A 27,870-nucleotide genomic window follows, 5' to 3' on the forward strand; every position below is an offset into this window, starting at 1 on the left:
ACGCCCACACCTCTGCACAGCCTAGCAGGAAGGTGCCACACTGATAGATTTTATGTGAATGGAGCCGAGGCGCATGTTTCCTCCTGTCCGCTGTGGCCTCTCTGCTCTGCATGTGTGTGTGTAACTCAGCCCCGGACTTGGTCAAACAGACACACAGACCTTTCCCTTTTTATACATCCATTATCGCCGTGGACGTTCAAAACTTTCTTGTTATGTCATTCATAGTTAAATATTTTATTCAATCATGTAATCATCTAATTTCCACATCACCGCTGTGTTATGATATGATTATAATTATCATATAATAATGATATGATAATAATACACCCTATTTGTCAGATATATGATCAGAACATACTGGACCACCAATTCAAAAGGATTGCTGTGACACATACACTTGCCAATGCGATGTATAAATTATTTGTTTTGCCTGTCAATAATCCCAACATATCATGCTTGGGATGGGGATAAAAAAGTAAAAAAAACAGTGCTGTGTTGCTGTTGCTGTGTCTTAAAGCACTGCAGAACTCTTTCTCTTCAAGTAAATGTACATAGCAGTCACATGACCCCACGGCCTGCGGAGAAGAATCCCCATAAGAAAGTGTTCACAGGGTTAGGGTTAGGGTTAAGGGTTAGGGTTAGGGGTTAGGGTTAGGTGGTTAGGGGGTTAGGGTTAGGGTTAGGTGTGTTGGGCCCCATTTATGTTTTCCTGGTTTTTCCCAATCTACATAGGCCTCGCTATGAGCGGCAGCCGCCGCGGTTATAATGTACGTAAATGCTTGAGGAGTAGGCAGCGCCCCTTCCGGTTCACTGCTGCGCCTTTTCTAGCCTGACTTTTCTCTTTCTCTGGTGCCTTTCCTTCCATTTATCTCATTACCCAGTCCTTTAACTGCCCTATATTTGTTATATTTTCCATTTTAGTTCTCTCAACTTTTTTTTCTCAATTTTTTTTATTGTGCAGTACTATGTAAAGGATAAAGTATCCTCAGCTCACAAAACAAATAACGTCCTCTGACAATCTTCAAGTGGGCTTAGCCTCTATTCTGTCGTTAAACCAGCTGGGGTGGCAGAGATGGTTCCCCTCTATCACTCTTTAATAAACCGATTACGTCTATCATATGTCACCGGAGGCAATGGCTCAGATCTCAGGGGTATACACTCTTCCCAAGCACTCATATCACTAAGACCATCATCATCTCACCACTTATTCCAATTATTGCAGTATAATTTTTAACAATATGGGTTTATCTCTACTCGCTATTTCCCCGACGGCCAGTCAGTTCGTATGGAGTTCACCTGAGCAACGGACCCAGACACCGTCTATATATTTTACAATTTTTTGTGAAAAACCTCCCCTTAACAGCCAGTCAGTTTGTATGGAGTTCACCGGAGCAACTGACCCAGACACTGTTAATACCTACTGTACTATCCCACAATTGTCACATAGGTTTTTTTTTTTTTTTTTTTTTTTTTAACAATACAAAATACATATCAACCCAACAATGTAGATAGCAATACACCGTTTAATCCTTTCCAGCCCTACAGGCTACAGCAACGGCATTGTTCCTCAGGAATTTCTAGGGTTCTCTTTATGTCTACTTCTCACTCTACTTTTATTTTTACACTCACTTTCCGGGCACAGATTACACAATCGGATCATCAGTGAAGGCCTCTACACATCTGTATGGCGTTACTGATTACCTCTCATCTGTGAAGGCCTTTCGGGTGATGCGTGCATATCATGCCTGACATGCAGAAGTAGTAAGCTCAGTCTTGCAGCTTGAGCATTTAATGATTTACTTTTGAATTACCCAGAACAAACTTTGCAGAATTGTGATAGGACCGCAGACTCTACATTTCTGTGATAACCGTACTTGTTTCTTTTATCATTAACTCTGCTCAGGAATTTACAAAGCCCTCTCTATGCTCCAATTCCTATTCGCATAGATTATCGTGATCTTAAGCCACGAGTCAAGAATCTTGCGATCTTTTTTATTTCCTATTTCTCTTGGCTTATGGCCGCGAGTTGCAGTTTCTCTTATCTTGTCTCTTATTCTCTTATTCCATTTCTCATATTCTCTTATTCCATTTCTCATTATATGTTTTAATTCTGGAAATTATTTGATTCTCTGGTTTTATGTTTGCTTACACAACTTCAATTATTACTTTTTATACTCTTGATTTTCTACGCCGTGAGCATCCTTACCTCCTCTCCACTCACTGAAATTTAGTAATGTCCGATACGCAGAACTTTGGCCTTTAACAACAGGCTTTTGCTTTCCTTTTTCTTTGAGCGCTCTTGTGAGTGGTAATGGGTCCGGAAACTAAGGCACGGTCCCGCTGAAAATCTTCAGTTGTGGACTCAGTCGAATCCTCCTCTTTCACTAAATCATGTTGTGGTCACCAATTTTGTCGGCGCGTTCGTTGATTTGGGAAGAGAGTCCAGGAGAAGAGTTATTTCTCAGTTTAACAATTTATTACAAACCAGAGAATCAAATTGAACATGTACATGGACCTTTTGTATTCAGAAAACCACAGTCTACAAGCAGTTTGCTGTAGCCAACTTCCTAGAAAAGAGTGTCTGACTTAGCGCTACACAGGGTTTTCAAAGGGAATGTGCATCTATCTGATTGGTCAAGAACGTTGGGGATGCCCCGTGGCTTAGGCTTAGTGCTCCCTTGGCTGGGGGATAAGTTGGTCCCTCCTTTTTTTTCCACAGGCTTCCACCAGTCACGAGAGACAGTGCCCTAAACAGGAAGAAACCCTGCACTCCCTCATGTGTAGGTCGTTCTGAATGTATTGATTTTTGTCTTATCCATCTGACATGACCCAGTATGGGTGTAGTGAAAAATATTGTTTTACATGATGTTCTTCCCGTATCTATCTTTTTGCACAACAGAAAGAGTTCTTACATGACTAATCCAATAATGCTTTTATGTTTGTGGCATGGTGTCCATCAACTGTCCTCCTCAAGACATCGCCTACGGAATGGCCTGTTTTAATAAGCCCATGCATTTCTACGTCCATACAATAAACTCTGTTTGCAAACAGCATGTATCTTTGACGTGCTCTTTATATTCGCATGATTAATAAAAACAGCTAGATCTAACAGGTGATCGTCAGTTCCAGTAGCCAAGTGGAGTGAGCACACTGCATTGCATGGCTGGCATAGCAGAGTCTTGCACGCATGTTGGGGCTCTCCTGTTTAAAATTTAAGAAACAGTGTAGATACGGGGGACCAAGACCAGCCCTCTCTGTGTGCCTGTCATTCGGGGTGCACATGAGAGCGTGCTGAGTGTGTTTGCCAGGACTGGGATCACTGGCGACTCACAGTATGTAATATGTCATAAACCCTAACTGACCCAGGTTGGTGAGGGTTATTTGTTTGACACAATGTGATGCAATGTAGATATTGTTCATTTATTTATTTGTCACAAAGTACTTGGCAGTTAAACTATTTGCAGTGGAGCAGCTTATACACGGTATTGTTTAATAATTAAATGTCAGGAGGGTTGTTTTCACCTGCCCCCCAAACTGAAAGGGTTCAAAAGGTCAAACTTCAAGCCAATAGAAATTTTTATCAATTTTTATCTTTCTTAACATAATTTAGTTTCTTTCAGAGTAGCCCACTTTTTGTCTTTTCATTTCAAATTATGCACCACTTTAAAGTAAAATTCTGGTTTATAATGGTTTTGAGTCATAACTTGCGTGCAATGTGCCCTACCTCTTTAATAGTAGATACAACTTTTTCAATTTGATTGGTATCATCTCTCTGTATGGCTGTTGTTACTGTCGTTCGTTGACTCATAGAGTTTTTCCAAAGTGGAGTAGTGGGCGTTTGAGGGGATGGGATTAGTCATGCTGAACCATGCTGTGAACAGTCATGAGCAGTCATACCATGCCGGCATTGGGAGAGTGTTTTTCTGCTGCAATGCATAGCGAAGTAAAGTTGTTTACCTTAATGACGGATGTGAGGTGAGGTGATAACAAACCACAGTAGGCGCCTGTTGGCTAATTCACCTATCTAAAAAACATTGATCCCTATGCTTATATTCAGCACATACTCAGCACCAATAATCTGACAGCAGTAAGAATGTCAATGTATTTTTAGTCTAAAGCAACTGTAAATATACACTTTTAAAAAACCTGTTTAAAAGAGGTGCTGAGATATTAGGAAAAATAGACATTATAAACATTTTCCTGCTAAGACTTTTGAGCCTTGAACCTTGTAAACATAGGTGTTGGCTACACATAGTTAATTAAATCATTCAGAAATGTCATGTGGTTTGACTACAAAGTATCAGAAATTGAATTTATTTTGTAGAACGATGAACAAATAAAAAGAACATGCACATTTGAGTCTCTGAGTCAGAAAGCAGGTCTTGATGGCCCCACTCTTTGCAAATAGAACTATTGATATGATAGATAGAATATGATAATGAAATGGTAATTCACTCGCGACACATTTTCTTAATGGACAAGAAAAAGTATGAAAATGCCCAATTTGACTCCTAGAAACAAGAGCACAATAAAAAGTCTTTATTGTCTCTTTTTTTCTTACAATTCACACTAACTTTACTGATGGGCATAGGGGGCAGAGAGGGCGGCAATGTCATTCCAGACTGATGGGCCATTACTTTAGACAATGGGGAGGGGCACTATTAAGGGTGTGTTGACACCACCTTCATCAGTATTCATTGTGTAGACCAATGGCTTTGGAAAAATAGTGTCATTCAAAAGTTCTAACACTTTAGTAGTCAAACCACATAAAATTTCTGTTTGGTTTAATCACCTATGTGTAGCAACACATATGTGTGTTTAGAAGGTTCAGAGTTAATGAGTGCCACAGGGCAATGACCGCACTCATTGTTAAAGGGATGTTGCCCTTCTCAGCGGTGGAGGCCCCATGGTTTAGGTTTATTGTCATACTGCACAAATGAGTGATTATGAGTGTAATCGTATAATAGAGCAAGCCAGTTCCTAATGATAAAGCAGTGTAGTTATTTCTATTGTCTTTCATAATAATAGGGAGATGACAGGGACCCTGAACCCAACCCAACAACTGACCATGTTGCAGGGACTGCTGATGGGTGGAGTAGTGTGGCGCAAGACCACTGCCTTACAGTCTTTCTATATTACATAGTGGAGGCCGAGCTAACAGAAGAAAGTCCTTCATATGCATGCATTTTACGTCTTCCAGACAGGGCCTGCTACAGCTGAGGAGATAGATACAATTCTAGATGATTTTGGGGTGAAGTCAAAAGTGGTTGCAATTATAGCTGACAATGCTGCAAACTCATTTTGGTGTGGCTTAGCCATGCCAAGCTAGCCTTGCAAAACTTGTCCTCAAAGAAAAGCAGAGACTCTTTGGTTGGTATAGTTACGATTAATATATAATTGGTATAATTAGTTTTGTTTTTTAAATTCTACCACTATGTTCTACTGGGGTCAATCCCAAAATTCTTTGCAATGTATGAATTTTCTGTTTTCTTAAAGGGCTTCTGGAGTGAACAAGATGGAACAGCCTCTTCCTAATGGTAGAGCAATTAATCACCTCAGCTCCCTGCCATCCAGGGAGTTTCATTGGACCTACAACTGAAGAGGGTAATGGACATCGACGGGTATAGATTATTGATTTAAATAATCATAACCAACCAACCATCATAAACAACCAAGAAAACTGAATTAGACTGATCTGAAACAAAGCATGCATGCATGTTGAACTTTCGAATTTCTTCTTAGACAGGAAAGAGTGTCAGATGATGACTTTGTCCCCATGAGGGTCCTTTACAGATGTATGGTCTGTGTGTCTTCTGACAAGAGTGCCACAGCAGAGCAGATCTTCCCCATCCAGGACAGACTCAAGAAGAAGTTTAAGGTGGATTAAAAGCATTTTGCTATCAAGATAGCTATCAAGGACTTAACACAGCTCTACCATTTAAAGCAGTCAATAAATGGTAAGTATGGCTGATATCTGAAAGTATAAACAATGCAGGGGTGAAACTAAAAAAAACCACAGGGATTCACGCAGAAGCTTACAAAGTCTGAGAGCTGAACACAGATAGACTTTTAAAAACAAAACTTTATTTGTAGTCTCCAGCACAGACACACATGAATTTAGCTGCTGAGGACAGCTGAGGGGAGAAGATCATCACCGGTTGGCTTCAGTAGCAGGACCAGAGCAGGGAAATCAGCATGTTCCTGTTGTAAGGCAGTAGGGGAAACTTATGTTATCAAGGTTAGGTTTGGCACAGCAGGGCTAAATTAGACCGACCCAGGCCTATGGAAAAAACGATATTACTGGGCTCAAACCACTCGACTTCATCACTTGTTCTTCCCTGGTGATTGAGCCTCACTAATGGTGCAATATCACTTCTGCATGCAACACTAGATTATTCTGTCCACTAAGAAACAATCCAGTTTTCTCAGTTACAGTGGCAGTGGGTAAGTTAGATGACATCATGTTGCATAACTGGGCACAAGCTTCTGTTTGCTCATGACAACAGGCACAGTCAGTGTAGACAATGAAACAACAAAAGCTTAACATTGTGTCTACACAACTGGCGTAGTGGGAGCATAGATTGTATATAAAAATAGACACAGACTCCAGGTCTGAAAAGTGAGGCCGATTTGGAAGTGGCATAAACTACAATACCGGTGAGTTCCTTTAGGTACTGGCTCCAATAGACTCCCATTCAAAAAGCATCAACTTCTCTCATGAAATACTAAGTTAATAATTTTTTCCACAAGTCATTATCTTGTCATTAGCTAAATTCACTCATTCCAATCAGTGTATTGGTAGTGCTTTTGACAATAATTCCATAATTAAGTAGATATTAGATCTCAAAGAGTGGTATGTTTGGGATGTGCCTGGTTTGATTGACATGCCTGGTCTGGACTAATTGACAGGCCGTTTGGACGAGGCAGGCCAGGAGGGTCATTCACCACTGAACTCAAGTTGCATGCACATTGTTTTGATTCAGTTGTGTTACAATTCCTGTTATTTTCTTGTTATTTGTCAGTGGAGCAGGCCTTTTCGACAGACAGTTATGCTGTTTCTTAGCTTGTTTTAATAAGTTTTCAGTTCATCATAATTATAGCATGTTCTTCAGTTAGTTGTACTAACAGACCCTCATGACATTCTGATATCCAGTTTTTTTTGGTAAGTAATTGTTTATTTTCTTAATGGTGATGTAATTGCACTTTATATGCAATGTTATCATTATATAAAATGTGTACAAATCAACGCAAAAGTTGGTGCCTTTTTTCCTAGGTGTTTTGACCAGAGAAGGAGAGGCAGACAGGAGTGTTTGCTATTCTCATTGTACCTTGCTCGGCCAGGCTGATAACCCATGTTAACCAGTGTGTTAATGTAATGGTAGCTATTCAAGCAAAGACCGATAAACAAGTAAATTTAACCAAGGTTAAGCTAAAAGCGTTTGTTTTAGTGTTTCTGGCCCATATTACCCAGTTTAAGTGTATTTCGCTAGTGTAATAATTCTGCAATAATGTAAGTTAATAAAAATGTCCATCACGATGTCGTGATAGTTGAGGTTAACATAACATTTAGTTAACTTAAATGTAGTTCAAAAAAACTTTCTATGTTGTCATTAGGTAGTTATAAATACCTGCTATATCTCTTAAACAGGTGACCTGGATGATTTGGTCTGAGATGCCAAGTCTGGCTGCTGTGGATGCTGCACCAATGCTAAAGGAATGGTTTGACTAGTGTTCTGAAGATATGCCTGAAATGCAGAGGACTTTGTGAAAATGCTTCTAGAACCAGAATCAAGTGGCCATTTTTCCTGTTTAGGTGAGAGAGGGTGGGTGTTGTGGTGATGCCTTGGCAGTACACCTGCAGTTGATGTTTTTGGCAACGCCGTGTATGGGCTGTCAAGGCAGAAAATTTAGATAGGCAAACTAACTCCCAGCCGATCTGTTTTATTGGAGCGTGAATATGAGAGAATCAAAAGTGTGGATGGTAATGTTTGATAGACTGGGATGATGAGAAAGAATATAGGAGGATCCATCAATCCATTAGCTATACCAATTATCGTTTAAGGGTTTCGGGGGAGCTGGAGCCTTTCCCTGCTGACAATGGGTGAGAGGCAGGGTACCCAGGATAGCTTGCCAGTCTATCATAGGGCCTATATATAGAGACAAACAACCCTTCAAACCTACAGGCAATTTAGAGTTGCCAATAACCCTAACCTGCATGTCTTTGGACTGTGGGAGGAAGCCGGAGTACACAGAGAAAAGCTATGCAGGCATGGGGGAACACGCAATCTCTCAGCTCAACTTAGGTTCAAAACCAACAGTGCTGACCACCAATAGGATGAATGAAAAACTAAGAGCACCTAAGTAGCAGAAAAAAGCAAGCAAAAACATGGATTGTAGGGTTAAGTCAACCATAGGCGACGTGTAGCCTGAGCGAAGAGAACGGATGCAGAAGCTGAGAAGGTCAGATTTGATTGGCCAACATCTAGCTTTGATAGCGGGCTCCTGTTTTCACAAGCCTTTGATTAACATAGTAACATTGGAATGGGAGGTAGAAAGAAAATGGAGGCTGGTGACTAGAAGTTGATTCCTGCTAAGTAGGTTAGGATGGTGTAGGACTGTAGTTTTTGGATGGAATGAACATGGGTGATAAAATTATAGATGGACATGACGACCAGAGAGGGAAATGATATGATATGCCTTGAAAATATTCCAGCCAGTTGGCAGGCTGAGAGAGTGCTTGGGGCCAAGCTGTTAAAGATGGCCTCTTGTGAGGCATTGTAGATGTTTCACAGCTGTGGAGCTAAATGAATATTGTAGGTGAAAACAGTGGCACTAGTGCGGGATGAAAATTTGATCCTGGGGCAAAGTGTCTGTATATCTGGAAAGAGAAACAAGACCAAAAATGGCTGCCCTGAGGATGAACTGGTGTTGAGCCTAGATTAATGTGAGTCTGAGCAGGAACTGCATGTTGGTTGTTTTTGGTCTCTCCTACTGCAGTGTTATCAGAGTGAATGATTATTATTACATCCTAGACCATTCATGCTCCCAAAGAATGGCAGCTATGACAATGGGGTATAACCCGTGCAGTGCAGATGAAAGAGAGCAGAAATCCAAGTTGAGAGAGTTGAACTCTTAGGGCCAATCAAAAGCAAACCATCTTCCTTCAGAGTAGTCACCAAAACCTATGGAAGGGGCTGAATTCATGTAAAGTCCTCAGTAGATGTCCTCAATTTGAGTGATGAAGTCAGTGTAGAAGAAGGAAATGCCATTCCAGGAATGCCATTCAGGAACACATTTCCATTATGCATGCATCGTCCAGAATGACTCTATTGTGGAGAGAGGGGGCGGCTGCAGCTTTAAATAAAAGGTTAGACAGGAAGGATTTAGATTGAAGAATTATGTGAATGGCATAATGCAGGTGGCCAAGGAGGGTTAGCAGCTGGCATTTGGTGCATCTCTGTGCCGGGAGATAGTTCGTTCGAGTGATGTGCTGTATTTTTCTGAGGGCCAAGATGCCTGGAAGGAAATAGTGTGATGCCTAAGAACTGATAGCGGTGCTAGGCCCTGAGGTTTTCTCTTTGGGAAGAGGGTTGGTGGTTGTTGCCAGAGTGTTGATGGAGGCTGAGTAGAGATGAAATAATCTTGCTTTATTGTCGTTGTGGTAGAAGAGAATGCCTTTCCCTTTTTAGGAGTTGTTGGAGGTGGGTGACAGTCCAGTCTCTGATGTCGGGCTCCATTTGTGGATGTGGAGGCAGCAAAATCAAAGAGGAAGGCGCACTGTGCCATGGTTGATAGCCATGGTGGGACTGCACAGGAGGAAGGCGGCTTAGGGTGAGGAGTGGGTTAATGCCAGCTCAAGCAGTTATGCCTGTGCATCCGTGGTTTTCAGCCCTCGCTGATGGAGGAAAGGGGGCTGGAGATCTAATGGGAGTCGGAGAGATCTTGTTAGGAGAGCTTGAGTGTAGATGCCGGCGGGGCCGGGATATGTTAACAACCGAGTGTAAGCGGCTCCACTGGGACACCTAGCTTTGGTCTGACTAATGTGTCATGTCTGGAGGATAACTGGTTTCATACAATTCGCTAAATAGATTGTCATCTGAATCAGTCAAGTTGATCTGCAGTGCAGGATTCACCCTTTGAAGTTTTCTTTCGCATAATCAAAAAACTTGAAAAGTTAGTTAACTAGTTAACTTAGGTCCTGGAGCAGGGCCATGCCTCAAACACAGATGTACCTGTCAACCACCTGTCAATCCTACATAATGGTCTGTCTATCTTTGTGAAATCTGAGAAAAATGCAGTCATGCATTTATGCTTGAAGCACAGTCTATCTGTCCTTGAGAAATCAGAGACAAACAGAACAGGATGGGTTGACCGGGTATATGTAGGCTTGACAGGTGATTAGAGGTATGGTTGAGATGTGGCCCTGCTCCAGAAAACAAGTTAACCAGTTAACATCATTTATGTGGTTATAGTATTCATTGTGGTCATCACAATCAACCAACCTTTGTGTTTTTTTATGCTTGTGCTCTGATCATTACACCTGTGTAATGATAGCGTAAAGACTTCAGTTGTCCTGCAGCAAAATCCTGTATAAAGCATCTGGTTCCATGTTGGAGCATCACTATGTAGGATCTGTACTCAAATTTTTATTAACTACATTATTTCACAGTTAATGTAGCATTGTAACTTTTGCAGGGCTTGAAAATATTTTTAACAATGAACTCAATACCATGCCAAAAGAAAAAATCGTTTGCTGATAGAATATGTCTACATGCAGCAAACATTTAGGTTTATCCCATTTACTTATTCTTTGTCCCCTCCTCACCTCCTCAGCTTGCATCTCATGTAGGAGGAGGAGACGAGACAAAAGGAAATGAGGACGCTAAATAAGCAAATGGGATACACAATTATTTTTAAAAAATCATAGACATTGATTCTTAAGTCTGATGTAGAGCTCAAACAAATTTCACAGGTTGTAAGACTTATTACATGCAATGCAGATTGGAAGATTAAACACCCAGAATATGATCAAAGTTGTGCCTGACACTACACTTAAATATAACATTTAAATTGTCACACAGATAAGCTGGAGAAAAAAATTCCCACACCTGACTGTGAAGTTACTACAGTCCTTTCCTAAAGTACATGGAAAACCCAAAGCAGAAACTCTTTCCAGTATGTTACTTTGAAATTAACCACTGTTGTTGATGCTGTTACACTGATGTCTTTCGTCAACTTGGGTGTGTCTGCTATTCAGTATGAGGACCTTCTGTTAGTGTAGAACACTGTTTTAAGATGATCCATACATGCATGTTTGAATCTTTATTTAGAAATGCTTTTCATTAACAAAATGATTGGAAGAAAATAGTTAAGTGTCTTCTTATCTACAATACACAATGTATAGAAGAACATTTGTAATGTAGGAGTTCGTTCATTTAATACTGAAAGTTCATACATGATAGTTCTCAACAGAAGCAGACTTTCATGCACCTATCCTGACAAGCTGTCAGCATAAGTGCATACTGGTATAGACAGGTTCAATTTCTTGCCTTTGACTTCATTTCGGCTGTTTTTAGATAGGTGAGGGTAGTAACATTTAAAAAGCAAAACGTGTTGAAGGTGCCTTTGTAATTTGTGATCATAGTTTTCATTTATATTAAATTTTAAATAAACCCATTAAATAGTACTGAGTGCATTTTCCATTAACTATAGAACACTCACCAAATTTACCATATGCCTTATAATGAATCTAACAGAAAATTTGGTGAATGTTAAAGGACAGCAACATTTAATAAACATTTCTCTTATTTATGTTGTTGATTAAAGCTAACATAGAAATATCCTTGTCATTAATTACAAATTCTGGCAAAACCTCCATCAATGTGTTCTATGATTACAACACTGTAACTTACGGCCAGAGCTTCATAAATTGTACATTAAAAATTGCTTTAATATCAACAGTTTTATTCTTCATGAACAACACTGAAAGATGTATGAACGAATGTAATAAATGGATGAATTGTGTGGATTAAGGTAAAGCTGAATTTAAGTGTCACAAGACAAGTTTGCATAATAAAAAGAGGTAGTTGAATCTCCGGTGCAACATAATTTTTAGTAGTGAGTATAAATTACAGTAGAAATGGTAGACATTAGATACCACAATATCAAAATAATATTTCATATATAGCTAACAGCACTCGGTGCAGTAGTATGTACATTCTATGACTAAAGTCCAAAGCCTGGGTAAAGGAATAAAAGCTGCCTTTACAGTTAACGTGAGCATAGTGCAACAGTTTAAATAGTGTAGGTATAGTGTAGGTTGGCTGTAATGCATAGTTGAAAAAGCTATTGCATTTGTCCATAAGTAATGAGAGTATGGTGCAAAAAGTCCAGGAGCTATTATTCATCATGAGTGTGTGAGACAGTTTATGACAGTTTGTTATATGTAGAAAGATCACTGCTTGGGGGAAAGAAGCTGTTCTGAAGTCTACTCACTCAAGTTTCTTGGTTTACTTAGGTCACTATTAAAGGGTCAAAAAGGCAACCTATATTAACTATAATAACTATAACCCATATGAACTATGAACTGTAACATTTTAAACTATTTACAGTTTTCTTACAGCTACTTCAGAGATGGGGGCAGTGTCCCATTGTCGCAAGACAATGGGAAGGTGATACTGGGTAGGTAAGGGAATAAAACAGTGGAAACAGGAGAGGATGTAGGGAATGAGGAAGAGCATGGCTAGTACAGTGAACAGTGCTATGGCCATATGTTAAATCACAAAAAATACTATATTAACAGCAATAACACTCATCACATAAGGCATGACACTGTGGGCTATATTTGGGGCTAAAAAAAATTCATTAAGACTCAATTTCAACAGTGAACAAAGACATGAACATTTCACTGTTGCTGAAGTTGGGCTTTAATGGTCTCAGCAAAACTATATAATTTCCCGTAGTGGTGAAATGAACTCCATCATCAGAAAATGCCCAGGAGTGTCAAAGCTTATGTGAATTATGTTATGTGAGTACAAAGGTGCCACAGATTAGCACCAGCCTTCCACCCGCATCCCTGAGTGATCCCAGAGAAGGTGAACTTAATATCTGAATACTGCAGGTTGAGGTTGTGAAGGTCTTCCTTCATTGGTGCGACTTGGTTGATGCTTGAGACATCCCTGGGTCATTCCCACCGCAGTGGAAGTAGAGAAATCCGGTACTGCTCTTCCTACCAGGGACTGGTCAAAGAAGGGGAAGTGTTTTCCACCTCAGACCACCCCAGCCAAACTTACAGATGTAGCCATCAACACCAAGGTGGTTCCCCATGGTTTCTGTAGCTCTCTTGGCCCCACACCAAATTTAGCTGTCCCCGGCAGTCCAGACTATGGCTGGATGGAAAAAACATTGAGATAGTGAGAAATGTATCATATTGTACGCTATGGAGAAAAGGGCAGCTCATCTTATTAGATGAGTTCCACAGTTATCTGATAATACATTTTTTCTAGATTTAGTTGTACAAAAATAAAATACACAAACGCATATATGTGTATATATATATACACACACACACACATATATATATATATTATATATATATATATATATATATATATATACACACACACACACACACGCGCATATATACACATACACACATACATATATACATACCAGCCCTAACTATAAGATTTATCAAAAAGGAAGGTTTTAAGCCTACCCTTACCTGTGGAGAGGGTGTCTGCCTCCTTGACCCTGACTGGAAGATGGTTCCATAGTGGAGGAGCCAGATAACTGAAGGCTCTGCCTTCCCTTCTACCTTTTGAGACCCTAGGAACGACAAATAAGCCTGCATTCTGGCTAGTTCCTGTCAGTAGTTGAACTTTAGCTTTAAAATATCATGCTCTGTGGACATTTTCGAACTTGATTTTTTTTTTTTTTTTTTTAAAACCACAGACAGCCTTTAATTGAGGTGGCGTCATCTGGATTGAGATGATCAATTTCCAACAGATGGGATGTTTCAGCCATAGTGCTGTCAGAACTAACCAACACTGAAATGTCTTCTCTGCACCATGCAAATGGTGAGGAGAAAAAAAAAAAAAAAAAAAAAAAAAAAGTCGATTTTTGAACATGAATTTCTAATGTAACTAGTCCTGCAGTAAGTGCCTGTAGTTCACAAGCATACTGCTTCATACATCCTACTTACGTACTTGGGGCTACATCTGTAAAGCTTGTAAAACATTAAACTATTTCTCTCCATCATTCTAGGTTTTCTTCTGGTAGAGCATTTTACAGCCAAGACTGGGTAAATTGCAAGACCTACCTTAAGGCACTCATTTTAATTTGACTCTCCATCTCTCCCACTCTGTGCCTGATACTGTGAAGTCTTAACAGCCACACGTGTATTTAGTAAAGTGCAATACATACAAAATGTTTATATACTGTATATACACTAATCAAATTAAAATTTGATTTTTAAGACTAAGGGCCCCTCCACAAAACAGGGCCTCAAGATTATGTAGTACTATTAGAGACAACTGTTGTTTACACTGTGCTTTAGTGAAACAGTATTAAAACAAAACCCACTTAAAAAAAAAAAAAAAAAAAAAAAGAGCCACAAACAGATTGAACCTGGAGCCACAGGTGTCAGCATTAAAAATTATAAGTTAATAATCCCAAAATTTCAAATGTCCATAACCATGACTTATTTGATAAAATTTATTTAATGAAGAGTTAATATAATATAGAGAGTGTGATAAAGGTTATACAGTATGTATGTATGTATGTATGTATGTATGTATGTATAAAGCTCAAAAAGAAAGAAAAAAAAAACAAAACAAAAAAAAAACAGCTTTAGTTATTTAAAATACATTTACAACTTTAGAGCCGGTATTCTACTGATGAACATCTGATGTAGCCGTAAAATTGCAACACAACATTTGAAGTAGTAAAAGATGCAGATCTCTACAGAATGGAGGGAGGCAGGCTGATCACAAGCGGAAGCGATCAGAGAAGTTTGGTGACTGGGGGACTGTGAGAGGAACTTCACTCTTCTTCACTGCTACAGGTTTGTAGTGTCTGACAGGCTGAGCCTTGTGAACCTGCAGGAGGTGGTAGAGAAAAACTATGTCAGAAAGACTGCAGTCTATCAGGCTTATAGCTGCGTGCAGACATTAAGTTTTCACAATTGTTTAATCAAACACTGACCATTTACACACACACACACACACACACACACACACACACACACGATATATCGGGGGCAATTTGGGGCTCAGTATCTTGCCCAGGGACACTTCGACATGTGGACTGGAGGAGCTGGGTATCAAACAATGACAGCCTTAGTCACAGCTGCGCATAGAATTGCTAGTTCATTATATACGACCTTATGTTTTATATTAGGTTCCCTTGTTACTTTAAAGTCAGTACACTGTTACTTCCCTCCTGGGGAGGCAGGCCTCAGTTTGAAAACCCATTGTAAAACAAAACAAAGCTTAAACAGTCAGATTCAAATTGTTATTATAGATCGATACTATATTAAAAATACAGCTAATTGAGTACCACATCAAAGAGCAATTTCACTCAGTGATGCATGTCATGAATCTCCTTTTCAAAAAAACAACAAACTGTTGTGTTTTGCAGTGACCTGTTCTTGCCGCAGCCTGGTGATCTCCTCTTTCTGTCTCTGCTCCTCCTCTCGTCTCTGCTCCTCCTCCATGAGTGCCCTGAGAGCCTCCTTCTCACTGGCCAGTCGCTCATACTCGTGCCGCTCACGGGCCCGTCGCTCTGTCGACAGCTCAAAGGCCTCCACAACTGTGGAAGAATTAATGCCTTCTAAAGAGTGCATTGACAGATGATAGTGAAGGCAATAGAAACACAGTGAGTTACACAACACTAAAGAATGCCTCGGCAGCACCAGTCTTCAGGAGTTTTGAACAGAGTCATAGGCTGTATTCAATATTTGAAACATTTGCAACATGATGCATATACTACTATACTATAGACAGCAATCACAATAAGAATATTTTCACAATATTGAACTGTTACATCATGTAAAGCAGTTCACACATAAAAACAAAATGCGAGAGATTTATTTTCTTGAAATTTGGACAACAGAATTTTGTTGGACTATAATGCAATATGATCATATCGTCAATGTTTCCACTGAGAGAATGATGAAATATTGCCCAGTTCCAAATATAAATTTGTGAACTAGAATCTGACCGTTATTATCCGACAGTTTAAGACCATCATGGAAGACAAGCACATTGAGGTGATTTAGAAACAATGTCTCCATGATATACACTTAGTTGCCAGGTTATTTAGTCCACCTAGGTAAAAGTCTACCACAACAATACAAGAATAAATCCTTCCATTTATATCAATGAGGCTAGGCTAAATAACAAAAACACCTTTGTAAAATGATTGCATGATTGTGACACTGATGAAGGCTGGATGACTGAAAAGGTTTTGTCTTCTGTACAGAAATGATTGTCACTGAGTGCAATTCCTTTGTAACCATTAGTCACCCTAATAAAAAGGATAACGCCAATTTTTCTGAGCCGGGTAGAAACTGTCACCATTTCAACCACACAATTACATTAAAAGGAATTTCTCCGCAATCTGAAATATCAAGTTGATTGGAGCTTTAAATGAGTCTGTTGCTGTGGCATTGTATCTACAGTTTGTCTAGTTCAGGTATTTAGACATAATGCAAGACGAACTACTTGTCAACAGCTGTTTGAATTCCCAATTTTATTGTATTATAAATTTCATTTAAAAAATAAAATAAATAAATGAATAAAATTAAAAAAATCTGTAATGGCAGTAAATGGGAATCGTCCTGGACCTGGAGGCATAATGTGACCTGTAACTATATAAAGAAGTCTGGTGATTGGTTATATAGTTCTCTTATTCTCAGCAAATCCTGTGTGCAGACCCAAACAAAAATAAACTGGGGCCGGACATAAAACAGAATTATCAGAACTACAATAATGATCTTGAGTTAGACCTCTATGTGGTCTCATTTTTGTGTGGCAACAAGTCTGTGTTTGTACTGGTAGGGAGATCTGTTGCTTCAAAACAAATGCTCATAACGCCCTTAGCTGCATCAACAAATGAGTGTGTTTTATTATGTGACAACTATTCACAGGGAAAGGGCATCAAGATCTCTTCCTGTGCACAGATGTCTGAAACACAACACATCTAAAGAAAAAGCTTAACAGTAGCTAATGTGCCTATTGTTTGTACTGTCTGCATGAAGACAAAATGGACTGCAATAAATATTTTATCCTTGGAAGAAGAAAAAAATAAATAAAAATCTCATAAGACTCGTGAGAAATTTGTGATCTCAGTTCTTGAGTGGAAAGAGGCCTTTCAACCTGTTACCATTGGCTTCGGATAACCGGTTTATTGGTACTGTGATGGAAGTATCAGCCAGTCAGAAATATGCACTTTTCATGACCATCAGTATCTCACAAATACTACGGATCTAGGCAAGGCTAAGTTAGGGTTAGTGACCTGTGATGCAGCTCTGAAAGTCTTACCAACTGCAGCCCGGCCCTCCTTTTTGGGCTGGAAAGGCTCTTTATGAGTGACTGTGTTGGGCCTGGCTTTGAATATTGCTGCTTCCTCCTGTTGTTTCTGCTCTTCTTTTACCTATTTAAAAAAAATAGTACATGTCAAGTTTGATTTCCAAGGTAAAGACCACCATTGTTGAGAATAAAAAAAACTGCTCCTATGCATTTAGTGGCAGGTCCCGCCATACCATCTTTTCCCAGCGACTGCTCTTCACAGCACCGCGTTCATCTAGGAGCAGTCTAAAGGGTTCAGGCTTTGTGGGTTCCAGCTTCTTCTTTTCTGGGAGGACCACAGTGTCAAAGTCTGGCAGTGGCTGGGCCTTGAACTGTGGTACCTGGAAAAGTTTTAAGGAAAGTGATTTAACAGTTGTTTTTTTATATTCTGGATGTCTAAGAATACTAGTTGATGAAGTGTGACTCCACCTCTTCACTACGGATCTCCTCCAGCCTCTTCTCTTTCAAAGCCCTCCTCTCACGCTCCCTCTCTTCAAAGGAGAAAGGGCAGACCTCCACGTGGTGGTTTTCTGGTAGCCGGGGCTGGAAGGGGAGGCCAAAGTGGGGCACTGTGGGGGGCTTGACCGGTGAGGGCTGTTTCACCTGACGAGACACCATGTTGAAGGTCATTTACATGGGTGTGGCTGGCGGGGGGGGGGGGGGGGTTTGGTTACCTCTGGTGCTTCAACTAATGATCATTATCAATTACTCTAATTTTTTGATTAATCATGTCTATAAAAAACATCCAAAAAACAGTGAAAATGCCCATTCAAAATATCCTAGAGCCCACGTTTTGTCTGACCAATAATTCAAAACCCAAAGATGAAATGTAAAGACAAAGAAAAGCTGCAAAATTCTCTCATTTTAGTAGCTTGAATTACCACGTTTGCCATTTTTAACATGAAAAAATTACTTGTACGATTAATTTTCCTTTGATCATGGCAGTTACTTTAACTTGAAGAAAAGTCATGTCTGTTAAATGAAGGAAGGAGCAGCAGCATTAAATTCAAGACAACCAAATGTGTTCTTACTTCCTCAACCTTGCGTTCCACACGAACCCTCCTCTTGAGGGCAAAAGCTGGAGACTCTGGTACAGTGGGATGCAGAACTCTCTTTTCTGGCAATCCCTTTTTGACAGGAGGAAATTGTCTTTACTATATTAATAAAGGGAAAAACCTTAAAAACTTAATGTTCTCAGAATAAACCAAGCCAGTTTTAGTGAAACACACACACACACACACACACACACGTTAGCAGGATTTAAACTTACCACTACTCCTTCCAGGATCTTTTTGGACACAGGTTGGGATTTAAAGGTGTGTGGCTTCTCTTCACCTTCCTGAGTCTTCTTGGAAGCCTGTCTGCCCTGGAGCCTTTTCTCAATCTGCAGCTCAAAGCCTTCAGGTACAGTGGGTTCCTTCACTGCTGGCTTCTTTAAGTCCTCTGCACTCTCCAATATTTTCTTGTTCAGCTCCAGGGCCTTGAATTTAAACCTGTGATTAAAACACAACATTAATTAATGACCCCTGAAACTGAGTATTTGATGGTCTGACAGGAAAGCACTGTAGGCTACAGAGTAAATTCCAGGCAGAGGAAAAAAATGATTTTTTTTTTTTTTTTTTTAATAATTTGTTTTACAAGTAGCCACATTTCCTGGTGCGTCTTCCTGCATTCACACCTGTGCACATTTGGTCGATTACTGCAGAAAGCATGCTCTACTGTCAGGTAAAGAAAGTTACAAAAACCTGTTGACGTACTCATAGGGCGTACAGTAAAGGCCCTTACTTGTTAAGTCTGTCCACCTCTTCAGCCTCCAGGTCAGCACTGCTCTTAACAGTAGGTGGCCGGCTCCTTTGGCGGGTAATCAGGTGTGGGGTATGAGGCTGAGTGAGCTTCAGGTGGTCACCCTTCACTGGGGATGGCCCTTACCACAAAAAGAGAAAAAGAAAAAAAAGTTACCTCTAAAAACAATCTGGCACCGAACATTGAAAAGTAACATCTGTTGCACTACCTCGGTCTTGACTCTGGCGACTGCGCAGATGGTAGCGGTCAGGGGTTCGCTTCTGGAACTGCTCTATCTGCTGAGCCATGGGCACATAGGGATCTAGCCCCTCCATCTTTCTCTTGTTGCCTGTTGACAGGTTGAACGGTTTGGGTACTGTGGCACCTTTCTTGGCCTTTACCTAACACAAAAACAAACAAGCCAACTTTATATAATATAATATCTCTATATCTATATATTTATTTATTCATTCATCCATGCAGTTGTATGTACTTTTACGAGTAAAAGGGTGTTCAAACTTGCCACAGTTACGGTTCACTCTAAGTTAGTGAAATAAAAAAGGTAACAATGCATTAACATTTGAAAAGTTTAATGTCCATTTGTTGCAGGCGTATTTACCTCTTTTCATTTCTAAAACCAAAATTTTATTTCCTCAGGGCCCAAACCTTTGCATACAACTATACCCATGTACATTTGGATGTCTTATTACTTCTCAGCTTACTTTACTATTTAATAATAGATTTTAATTAAAACTAAACTGAAGGCTATATTTATGTTATAAACAGTGAGCTGGAGGACATTTCAGGCCATGCGTCGAAATCAGGGAGTGTATATTAAGATTTTAGTTGATCAGGTTTTACCTACCTTATAAACTTGTAGTTTCCATCTTAGCGACAGATAAGAGTGAATATTGTCTACAATCAAAACCATGTCAAAACTAATCCCTTAAAAAAGGATCAATTCACAATTATTATACATTGTAGGTGACTCACTAGTGGTCTGGGTTTCAGTTTTATCAAAAGCCCTCAGGCTGCAGTATACGTTAAAAAAAAAAAAAAAAAAAAGTGTTACTATATATGAAGTACTTACTGGGGAGGAAGGTTTGCGAAGCTGACTGATAAAGTCCACTTCCTTCTGGGCTGTATTGGATGAAGTGGCCACCTTAATACGATTGTCTGTGTTGAAATGGAATTCTTTAGGCACAGTTGTGGACAGGGCTGTCTTCTTTGGTGGTGGATCTGAACAGTGACAGAATTCCTTTCAAGAAGTAAAGTGAACCTTTTCCCCAACTTCTAGATATTTTACAATGGTAACAGACTAATAGCTTGTTTTCCAGCATGTTAAAAACAAAACAAAAAAAACCCAACTAGAATGGCACTCAGATCGCATACCTCTACCTCTGAGAAGGTATGCGAAATGCTAAGGAAAGTGATTTAAAAAAAAAAAAAAAAAAAAATTTTGTCAAGTACCTTAACTATAAAAAGTACCACATAATGTAAGTCAGTTGTATCTACTCACTGCCAGCCAGAGCAGCTTTGTAGCTGGCCTCATTCTTCTTGCGATGCAGAGCCACTTCCTTCTGGAGGTTCTTGATGCGCTCCAGCTCCTGTTCTTCAGAGCTAAATGGCCTGTTTTAACACATTCATCAACAACAACAACAACAACAAAAAAAATACAGCTTTAACTTGCTTTTCCATCTCAGACTTGTTTAAAGTGGAAATATTCTGTTTAATACATTTTAGAACCCCACTTTCAATTAATGCCATCAGAATACTAGGGTTGAGAAGCTTCTTGAGGAGTCGACTTTTCTACACGTTTCCGTTTATGAAAAGACAAACCCAATCCTGAGGAGTTTTGCATATGTAGATGAGGGCTGCCAGCTGATGGTGATTGGTCTTGCTAGCATCATTTTTTCCTAAGTGAAGCATATCCATGTTCTTAGTTTAGAGTAAAAATATACATACAGTAAAGGAATTGACTTCAGACCAAACTCTGCAGCCAAATAACCATCTCCAATGGGCTCTAGAGTGACTGAAGGTGGGCCTTTTTTACCTTCTCACCTGCACAAAGACTATGAATGCCTTCCAGGAAAGACAGTGTATCCCTATATTTAAACAATTATCGCTTCTTGCCCTTTTTTTTTTTTTAAATGTATTTGTTTTTTGTAAACGGTAGGCTTTACATTCACATTAGTCCCTTAAGGATGTTTCATGTAATCACAAAAACAGAAATTTGTCTGACAAACCAAATAACTGCATGCAAGAATTGGTAATCCTCATTTTCCTCCAACTCCTGGAGGATGAAGCTGAAAAACACTAGTTTCACTAGTAGAATCAGTGGTCATCTTACTCTGTGTCTGCAGTATTGGAAGCTGCTGCTCGGGGCTTGGCTGCCATCCTGGATTTCAGCAGCTCACTCCTGCGGAGACCAGTCCTGCATTTTCGAGCTGGTTGAGCAACAGGAGTCCTAGAACAAAAAAGCTGCAGTTGAAAACTTGAATTTAAAAAAAAACAAACAAGAAACAGTCTGTTGGTACTGGACCTATACAGCCTACTCGCTGGCTTTTTAGGTCCAGAGCACTTGCTACTGTAAAGAGCAGGACAACATCTTGAGGTGGATATGACAGGACAGTCATGACACTTACATTTTGTGTTTCTTTGAGGGTGGTGTAGCTAATGATGTTGGAGCTGAACCGCTGTTTATCACTTTACGCTTTGAAACCCTAAAATGAAAACATTGATGAAAAATAAAAATGTAATAGTATCAAATTATGCACCATACTATGACATGCTGAAGAGTTTTAATCTCAAATATAGGTCACGCCCCCCCCCCAAACACTTATTGTGCATTTCCACACACAAAAGACTGCTTATTTCCAGCTGCTGACTTAAAGTTGAACAGTGACTTTTTTGCCCCTCTGCTAGTACATTGTCTCACATGGTTTAGTGTGGTTTTGCCATTTCTTTACACAAATTAGAAAACGCTTGGTTTGATGCCATCAGAGTGACAGAATCGTCAGGTAAGATAAGATTGTGTATAGTTATGGATCAGTATAACAGTTTAATTTGCTATATTGTGTAGCCCCATTGTAGTACACTTGTTTCCAAGACAGTTTCACATTGTAGTGCAAGTGTAGCAATCACAAGAACTGTACCTGCGTGGTTGGGCAGGAGGTTGATTAGCGGTCCTCCTCCTTGGTTGGGCATCAGTCTGAGTCACAATTTCACTAACCCAGGATGTGACAATGTTTGGTGGTGGAGAAGTGGATGTGCCAGGATCTGGAACATTGATCAGTCCACAGTAGTTCATTAACCAAGTCATGAGGACCGTTCTCTGAATTACTTACAGAAGACTAGAGGACCACATACTAGGAGCGAGCTGCCTTTTCAGACCCCCCTTTCCAGACTACAGGGGTGAGTATTAAATACTCTAATTTCGTGAATTTCTAAAAGTATCTTAACAGACAATGAGTGCATCCTTTGTAATTAGCTATAATGCAAAGAAAACTAACCAGTGTCCACATATGTCTTGACTTGAGGAGTTACGATGGCTCTAGGTAGTTTGGGCATATCGCTTCTCATAAAGGGCCAGTCGGGTCTTGAAGGTGTATTAAGGTGACCATCTGCTCCTCCGGCCTGTTGTTCTGTACATGAGACACAGTCCAAGATAAAGTATATGTGGACTCTAAAAAAGATTCTTTGAGTGAAATAGCTATTATATAACCTACATAATGGTTATGTTGGATTATGACTAGCTTGACAGGACTCCACTTGCAGTGTATTGCCTTTGCACCTAGTGCAAAGTTTAAAGAAAAAAGAAAAACAAAAAACTAAATCGTCTGATCCAGCTTCTCACAAATGTGAGTTTCCAACATTTATGTTTCACATCATTGCAATTTAACAACTCATAGATCTAGGGTTACTCAAGGAAAACGTGCATACCCTTTATATAAATCAGAAAAAGACAGCAACCATGCGTTCCTCAACTTAACCTCAAATGTTATTTTGTCCACCTGCACTAACTTAGGTCCAGTGTAACACCAGAGATGAGCGGCCATGGTGGCTGCATTAGGTGGTAACGAAGACGAATTCATCCTTAAAAGAAAGAAAAAAAAAAACCGAAACATTGTCCTGAGCATTTTTCTGTTATGTGTGGCAGGGTCACCCACACAGAAATAAACAACGCCAGCGTTTAGTTGTAAAAGAATGCTGCGGGCGAAAAATAGAATTAGCAAGTGTTTACTACCGTCTCAATAAGTTAACAATAACCAAATACCAATAAGATTTAAATGTTTGAGGGAGACTTACCAAACCACTTATCGTTGCTGTCGGCATTCTCCAGCTCTTTCAGGTCAACTACGTGGGACGGGGCATCAAATTCGTAGCGTTCAGAGGTATCACCGGAGTCGCTTTCGGCCATAATCTTAGGTTGTGTCACTCGACAACTCGTCTACAAAAGAAACCATTTAACACGGCATATCTTACATTAAAGCTCCTTTTGGTAAAGTCTACATTCAGTTAACAGACCATGCTAACTATTTATTTCATTTTAAATTACGCTAGGTTACACCCGATAACTGTATTTTGATGGAAAATGACTGCACTAAGTTAACAGACGAGCTGAACCGGAAAGCTTCACAAAGGACATGTATCTTGCCGATAAGAAAATGTAAAGTGCTGTGGTAACGTAACGTTAAGTTACTGAAATGTGTTTGGGAGTCGCATTTTCTTCGTATGAACTTGAGTGTACGTTAAGATAACACCATCGAAGGAAAACAACTAGCTAATGCTCCCTAATGTTAAACATAACTTGCCTTCATAAACATGCGTTATGTAGCATTATATGAATCATACTAGCAGCTAATTCTTACTAACAGATATTTAATACTGGCGCATTCATGCAACTATCTCGTTTAGTAAAGTTGAACTTTGAAAATAGGAAAAGTTTTTTTGTTTTGTTTTGTTTTTTTAGAAAAGCTTACCGACGCCGTCTGTTCTCAGAATAACATAGATGAAACTGCAAACGCCGCGCAGATGCAACGTTAGCGTTTAAATTGCCTCCCTTTTGAACCAGCCAATGGAAAACGTCATGTTCGTCAGCTTGCCGCTTATTGGTTCATACAATTAGACTTCATTTTGCCAGACCACATGATTGCCACATACTGTAAAATGAGATGTGCAAGTATGTGTGCACGTATTGACACAACAAATGGATGGTTTATTAATTAATCGCTTTTGAAGTCTGTGCGCATAGGTTAATAATAATACTGTGAATACTGTAAAGTAAATACGTTATTTGTTTAATTGGTAGTAGACACTGTAATCCTGTCTTGACTGCTAATGCATAAATTGTATGTTAGAATTAAATAAGGGTGAGTTTTGATGTAGAAGTGTTTTTAATATTAAACAGACCGTGTATAATGTTAAAAACAGCTAGTGACTCATTGTCCGTCTACTATGTGTTAAGATGTAGTTTTTCACTTTCTTTTTTTAATTTTACAATCTGTGCTTTCACTTATCCTGTATGATGGATAAAGTAAATACTGCACCATATTACTTGAAAGCCCAAAACCATGCTAGTCTCTCTGTGAAGCTGTACTTTTGCACTTTGAGCTAAATGATAACATTAGCATGCTAGCATGCTCACAAGGACAATGCTAACAAGCTGAAGCTACACAGGCATAACCATGTACCATATTCACCATCTTAGTTTAGCGTGTTATCGTGCTAACTTTGGATAATTAGCACTAAGCACACAGCACCCTTAAGGCTGATGACAATGTTTTGTAGGTATGTGGTCATAAACTAAAGTCTTGGGTAAGTTTAAAAAATTAAAATCAAAATTTTGACTTAATGATGGTGCTAGATAAAAAGTCGAGGATCACAAAAATTATTCCAGATTATCCTGGGGGGGAATTTCACACAAAACCATAACTGGGAAGTCATGGTAACACTAGAGTAAAAATCAGCAGATGACCAGTCTCTTTTGGATTCATAATCTGGGAACCATGAATGTTTGTACAATTTTTTTTGCCAATCCATGTAGTAGATGCTTATATATTTCACAAAATAGGTGAAAACCTTGACCTGCTAGTAGTGCTAGAGGAGACGTCAGGGGGGCCCCAAAGTCAGAAAAACTTTTTGAAAAGGCTGAGCAATAATTTCATGGTCTGAGTCCAAAATTACTCTTTATTTGCAACTCATGTATTTGCTTTCTGCCATTTCATTTGAGTGTCTGACTTCAAAGTGTTAAATTTCTGCATAATATAGTGCCTCAAAAAAAAAAAATGGAATGAAAATTGTAGTGTGATTAAAGCAATGCTTTGTCTTTACTAGTTATGTTAATAACAATCATGCAACATTATAACAGTAGTGATGGCTCAAAATAATTATGATTTGTAAGGGCTCGAAATTTTGATGCAGGTGGTCATCGGTCAATCATTCCATTGATATTGATCTTGGTAACAGTCAACAGATATTATTCATTCCTGCATGTAGGACATTATAATCATTTACATACATCATGGTAAAAAAAGAAATTCTGTTTCTCACCAGAATGTATTGTGTGTATCCTCAAGGTCTGACAAATATGATGAATGCATTTTCTTCATCATGAAACATTTGCAGGAGATTGTTCTTAAAAGTTTGAAACCTTTATTATTTAAGTCCATATTTGCTTGCTTGTAGTCTTCTTCTCTTCTGCTTTTTCTGGTGTATTGCTGCATTTCCTGGCATGTTATCATCACCTCTAGATCAGTCGAGTTGTATGAAAACATTGGTGTGAACATGCATTGCATCACCTGCATGCTTATACATATACATTGCTTATACAATATGTGTCCTTGCAAGATAACAATCAAAACACGGATCCACTCATAAAACATTGCTCCATAGTTCTACCACGGGTAAAAACTCCACAGTGTACCTTTAATTATTTTGAGAAGTACTCGTTGGTTTTCTCTCAGGAGTGAGATGAGAAGACTGATATATTGTTCTTATGGCTATGTGTTAAAAGTAGTACAAGCACAATGAAACACAATGAAAATCCTTCTGTTCTCCCTCGGATAATAACCCTGATGGTTTTTCTAAGCTTGGACCGTAGATTTTTTGGCAGACAGCCTGTGTTACAAACAGAGGTCATGGAGCATTTAAAGACACAGGTATTTATTAACGGGCAGACAGGCCCTAACAAAGAGATGCTATTGAGTTGATGCTGGGAAGGGTAGTTTCCAGCTTCTTTCAAACATGTCCCATACAAGGAACTTTAGCCTGAATATCTGGGCCTCTGCTGCTTTGATTTTGCCCATTGTTTTAAAAATCTGCCTCAAGTCTCCAAACTTTATGGAGGTGCACTAAATCACTGGCATGCAGTTTTAAGTAAATCCCTTTAAACCTAAGATCTTTTTACAACCATATGCATTCTTTTTTTTGTTTCTTTCTTTCGTTTTATATAATGAGGTTAAAATTAAGACAGCGTGATGCTGGTCTTTGACTATAACAATTCCTTAATATATGTTAATACCTGCTGTTGGAGAACAATAATGAATATAATTACTTATATACAAATAAGGAAGAGGATGGAATGCAACTTGGGCAACCTTGTTTTATACATCTAGCAGCAAGGTTTATATGCAGACTGAGAGAGAAACATCTCTGGGAGACTTAGCGCGGGGCAAAACCGTACTAATACTTCTCTGTAGGATAAAACAAACCTGGGCAATTTTTATGTGCTATATTGGTTGGCTAAATTACGCTTCGTCATGATTTCGCCGTGTTCCATTGGCTGGAAGTACGTCATGTGGGCGGGCGCAATCTTCGTGGCACTGTCAGGGGCGGAACTGTTAGGTCTGACAGGAAAACGAAAGAAAGGCGAGTATCTCTAATAAAACTGTAAAATTATGTGTCAGTGACTACTCATAATCGGTTTCTGCTTAATTGCTTTGTGTGCAAGAGTATTTGCTAGATTTAAGCAATATAGTGCAGTCTTAACATTTCATCTGTCCAGCTTGAAAAGAGGCCAACTGTCCCGAAGAACTAAGCCAAGTTAGCAAGCTAACAGTGAAGCTTCCATAGATGGAATAGAACCTGCTGCTAGCTACAAGTTAGCTGCCACTTTGGTGATTCACATAGGCCAAAAGATAATTTTGATTAAAAATTAGGTAGCATTAGGATGGCAAATTATCTGTAACGCGTAGCAATTCACCAGAGGTTAAGTTGACAAGTACAATAGCCCTTTACATAAGAGGTAAGGAAGTGAAGTTATAATGCAACGTAAACTTGCCAAATTGTCCAGATACGCCAGTTAGCTGTATCAGAATAACTAACCTTCGCAAACACTGTGTCACAGTGTGTAACGTTAATACAGTTAATTCTCTAAAGCGGTTAACAGTTCATGTAGTTGGTTATAGACCGACTGGCCGTATATGATGTAATCAGAGTGAGACCTATCCACTAAAAATCTAGTCTACTTTGATGTAATGTAAATCAGACTCGATTTTGAAGCCTCTGTAAATGGACA

General features: G+C 39.3%; 2 protein-coding genes across 5 annotated transcripts in view; one reads left to right on the top strand and one right to left on the bottom strand.

The window, feature by feature from the left end:
• Positions 1–14,826: 14,826 nt before the first annotated feature.
• tpx2 (TPX2 microtubule nucleation factor) lies at positions 14,827–24,438 on the bottom strand. Of its 3 annotated transcripts, none has more exons than XM_040151791.1 (17): positions 24,335–24,438; positions 23,661–23,802; positions 22,865–22,996; positions 22,508–22,631; positions 21,998–22,075; positions 21,703–21,819; positions 20,872–20,981; positions 20,443–20,528; positions 19,582–19,753; positions 19,356–19,494; positions 18,841–19,063; positions 18,602–18,697; positions 18,000–18,173; positions 17,765–17,911; positions 17,544–17,655; positions 15,644–15,831; positions 14,827–15,098 (listed from the first exon to the last, which is right to left on the bottom strand). In XM_040151791.1, exons 2-17 carry the CDS (start codon positions 23,770–23,772, stop codon positions 14,988–14,990), a joined length of 2,121 nt encoding a protein of 706 aa, XP_040007725.1. In that variant the 5' UTR covers positions 23,773–23,802; positions 24,335–24,438; the 3' UTR covers positions 14,827–14,987. The 3 variants fall into 3 exon arrangements, with proteins under 3 accessions (XP_040007725.1, XP_040007724.1, XP_040007723.1); XM_040151790.1 differs by having other exon boundaries at positions 15,644–15,810; positions 20,443–20,591; XM_040151789.1 differs by having other exon boundaries at positions 20,443–20,591.
• Positions 24,439–27,114: 2,676 nt separating this feature from the next.
• The window catches only part of rhoaa (ras homolog gene family, member Aa), a 14,704-nt gene continuing 13,948 nt past the window's right edge, over positions 27,115–27,870 (top strand). The window contains exon 1 of one of the 2 annotated variants that reach the window (XM_040152903.1): positions 27,115–27,221. The gene's annotated coding sequence lies outside the window, so the exon portion shown is untranslated. Of the gene's footprint in view, positions 27,222–27,280; positions 27,598–27,870 lie in introns of those variants that run through there. The other variant, XM_040152904.1, reaches the window with a different exon arrangement.

This window comes from Xiphias gladius, chromosome 18, assembly GCF_016859285.1.
Source record: "Xiphias gladius isolate SHS-SW01 ecotype Sanya breed wild chromosome 18, ASM1685928v1, whole genome shotgun sequence".
NCBI lineage: Eukaryota > Metazoa > Chordata > Actinopteri > Istiophoriformes > Xiphiidae > Xiphias > Xiphias gladius.

Excerpts from the sequence above, each read along its gene's own strand:
- tpx2 (XM_040151789.1), bottom strand. The coding sequence starts at position 23,772 with ATGGCCGAAAGCGACTCCGGTGATACCTCTGAACGCTACGAATTTGAT. Across the intron at positions 20,982-21,702 it reads TCCAATACTGCAGACACAGA|GCCATTTAGCTCTGAAGAAC; the intron begins GTAAGATGACCA and ends GTGTTAAAACAG. Across the intron at positions 15,832-17,543 it reads GGAGGGCCGGGCTGCAGTTG|AAGGCATTAATTCTTCCACA; the intron begins GTAAGACTTTCA and ends TGCACTCTTTAG.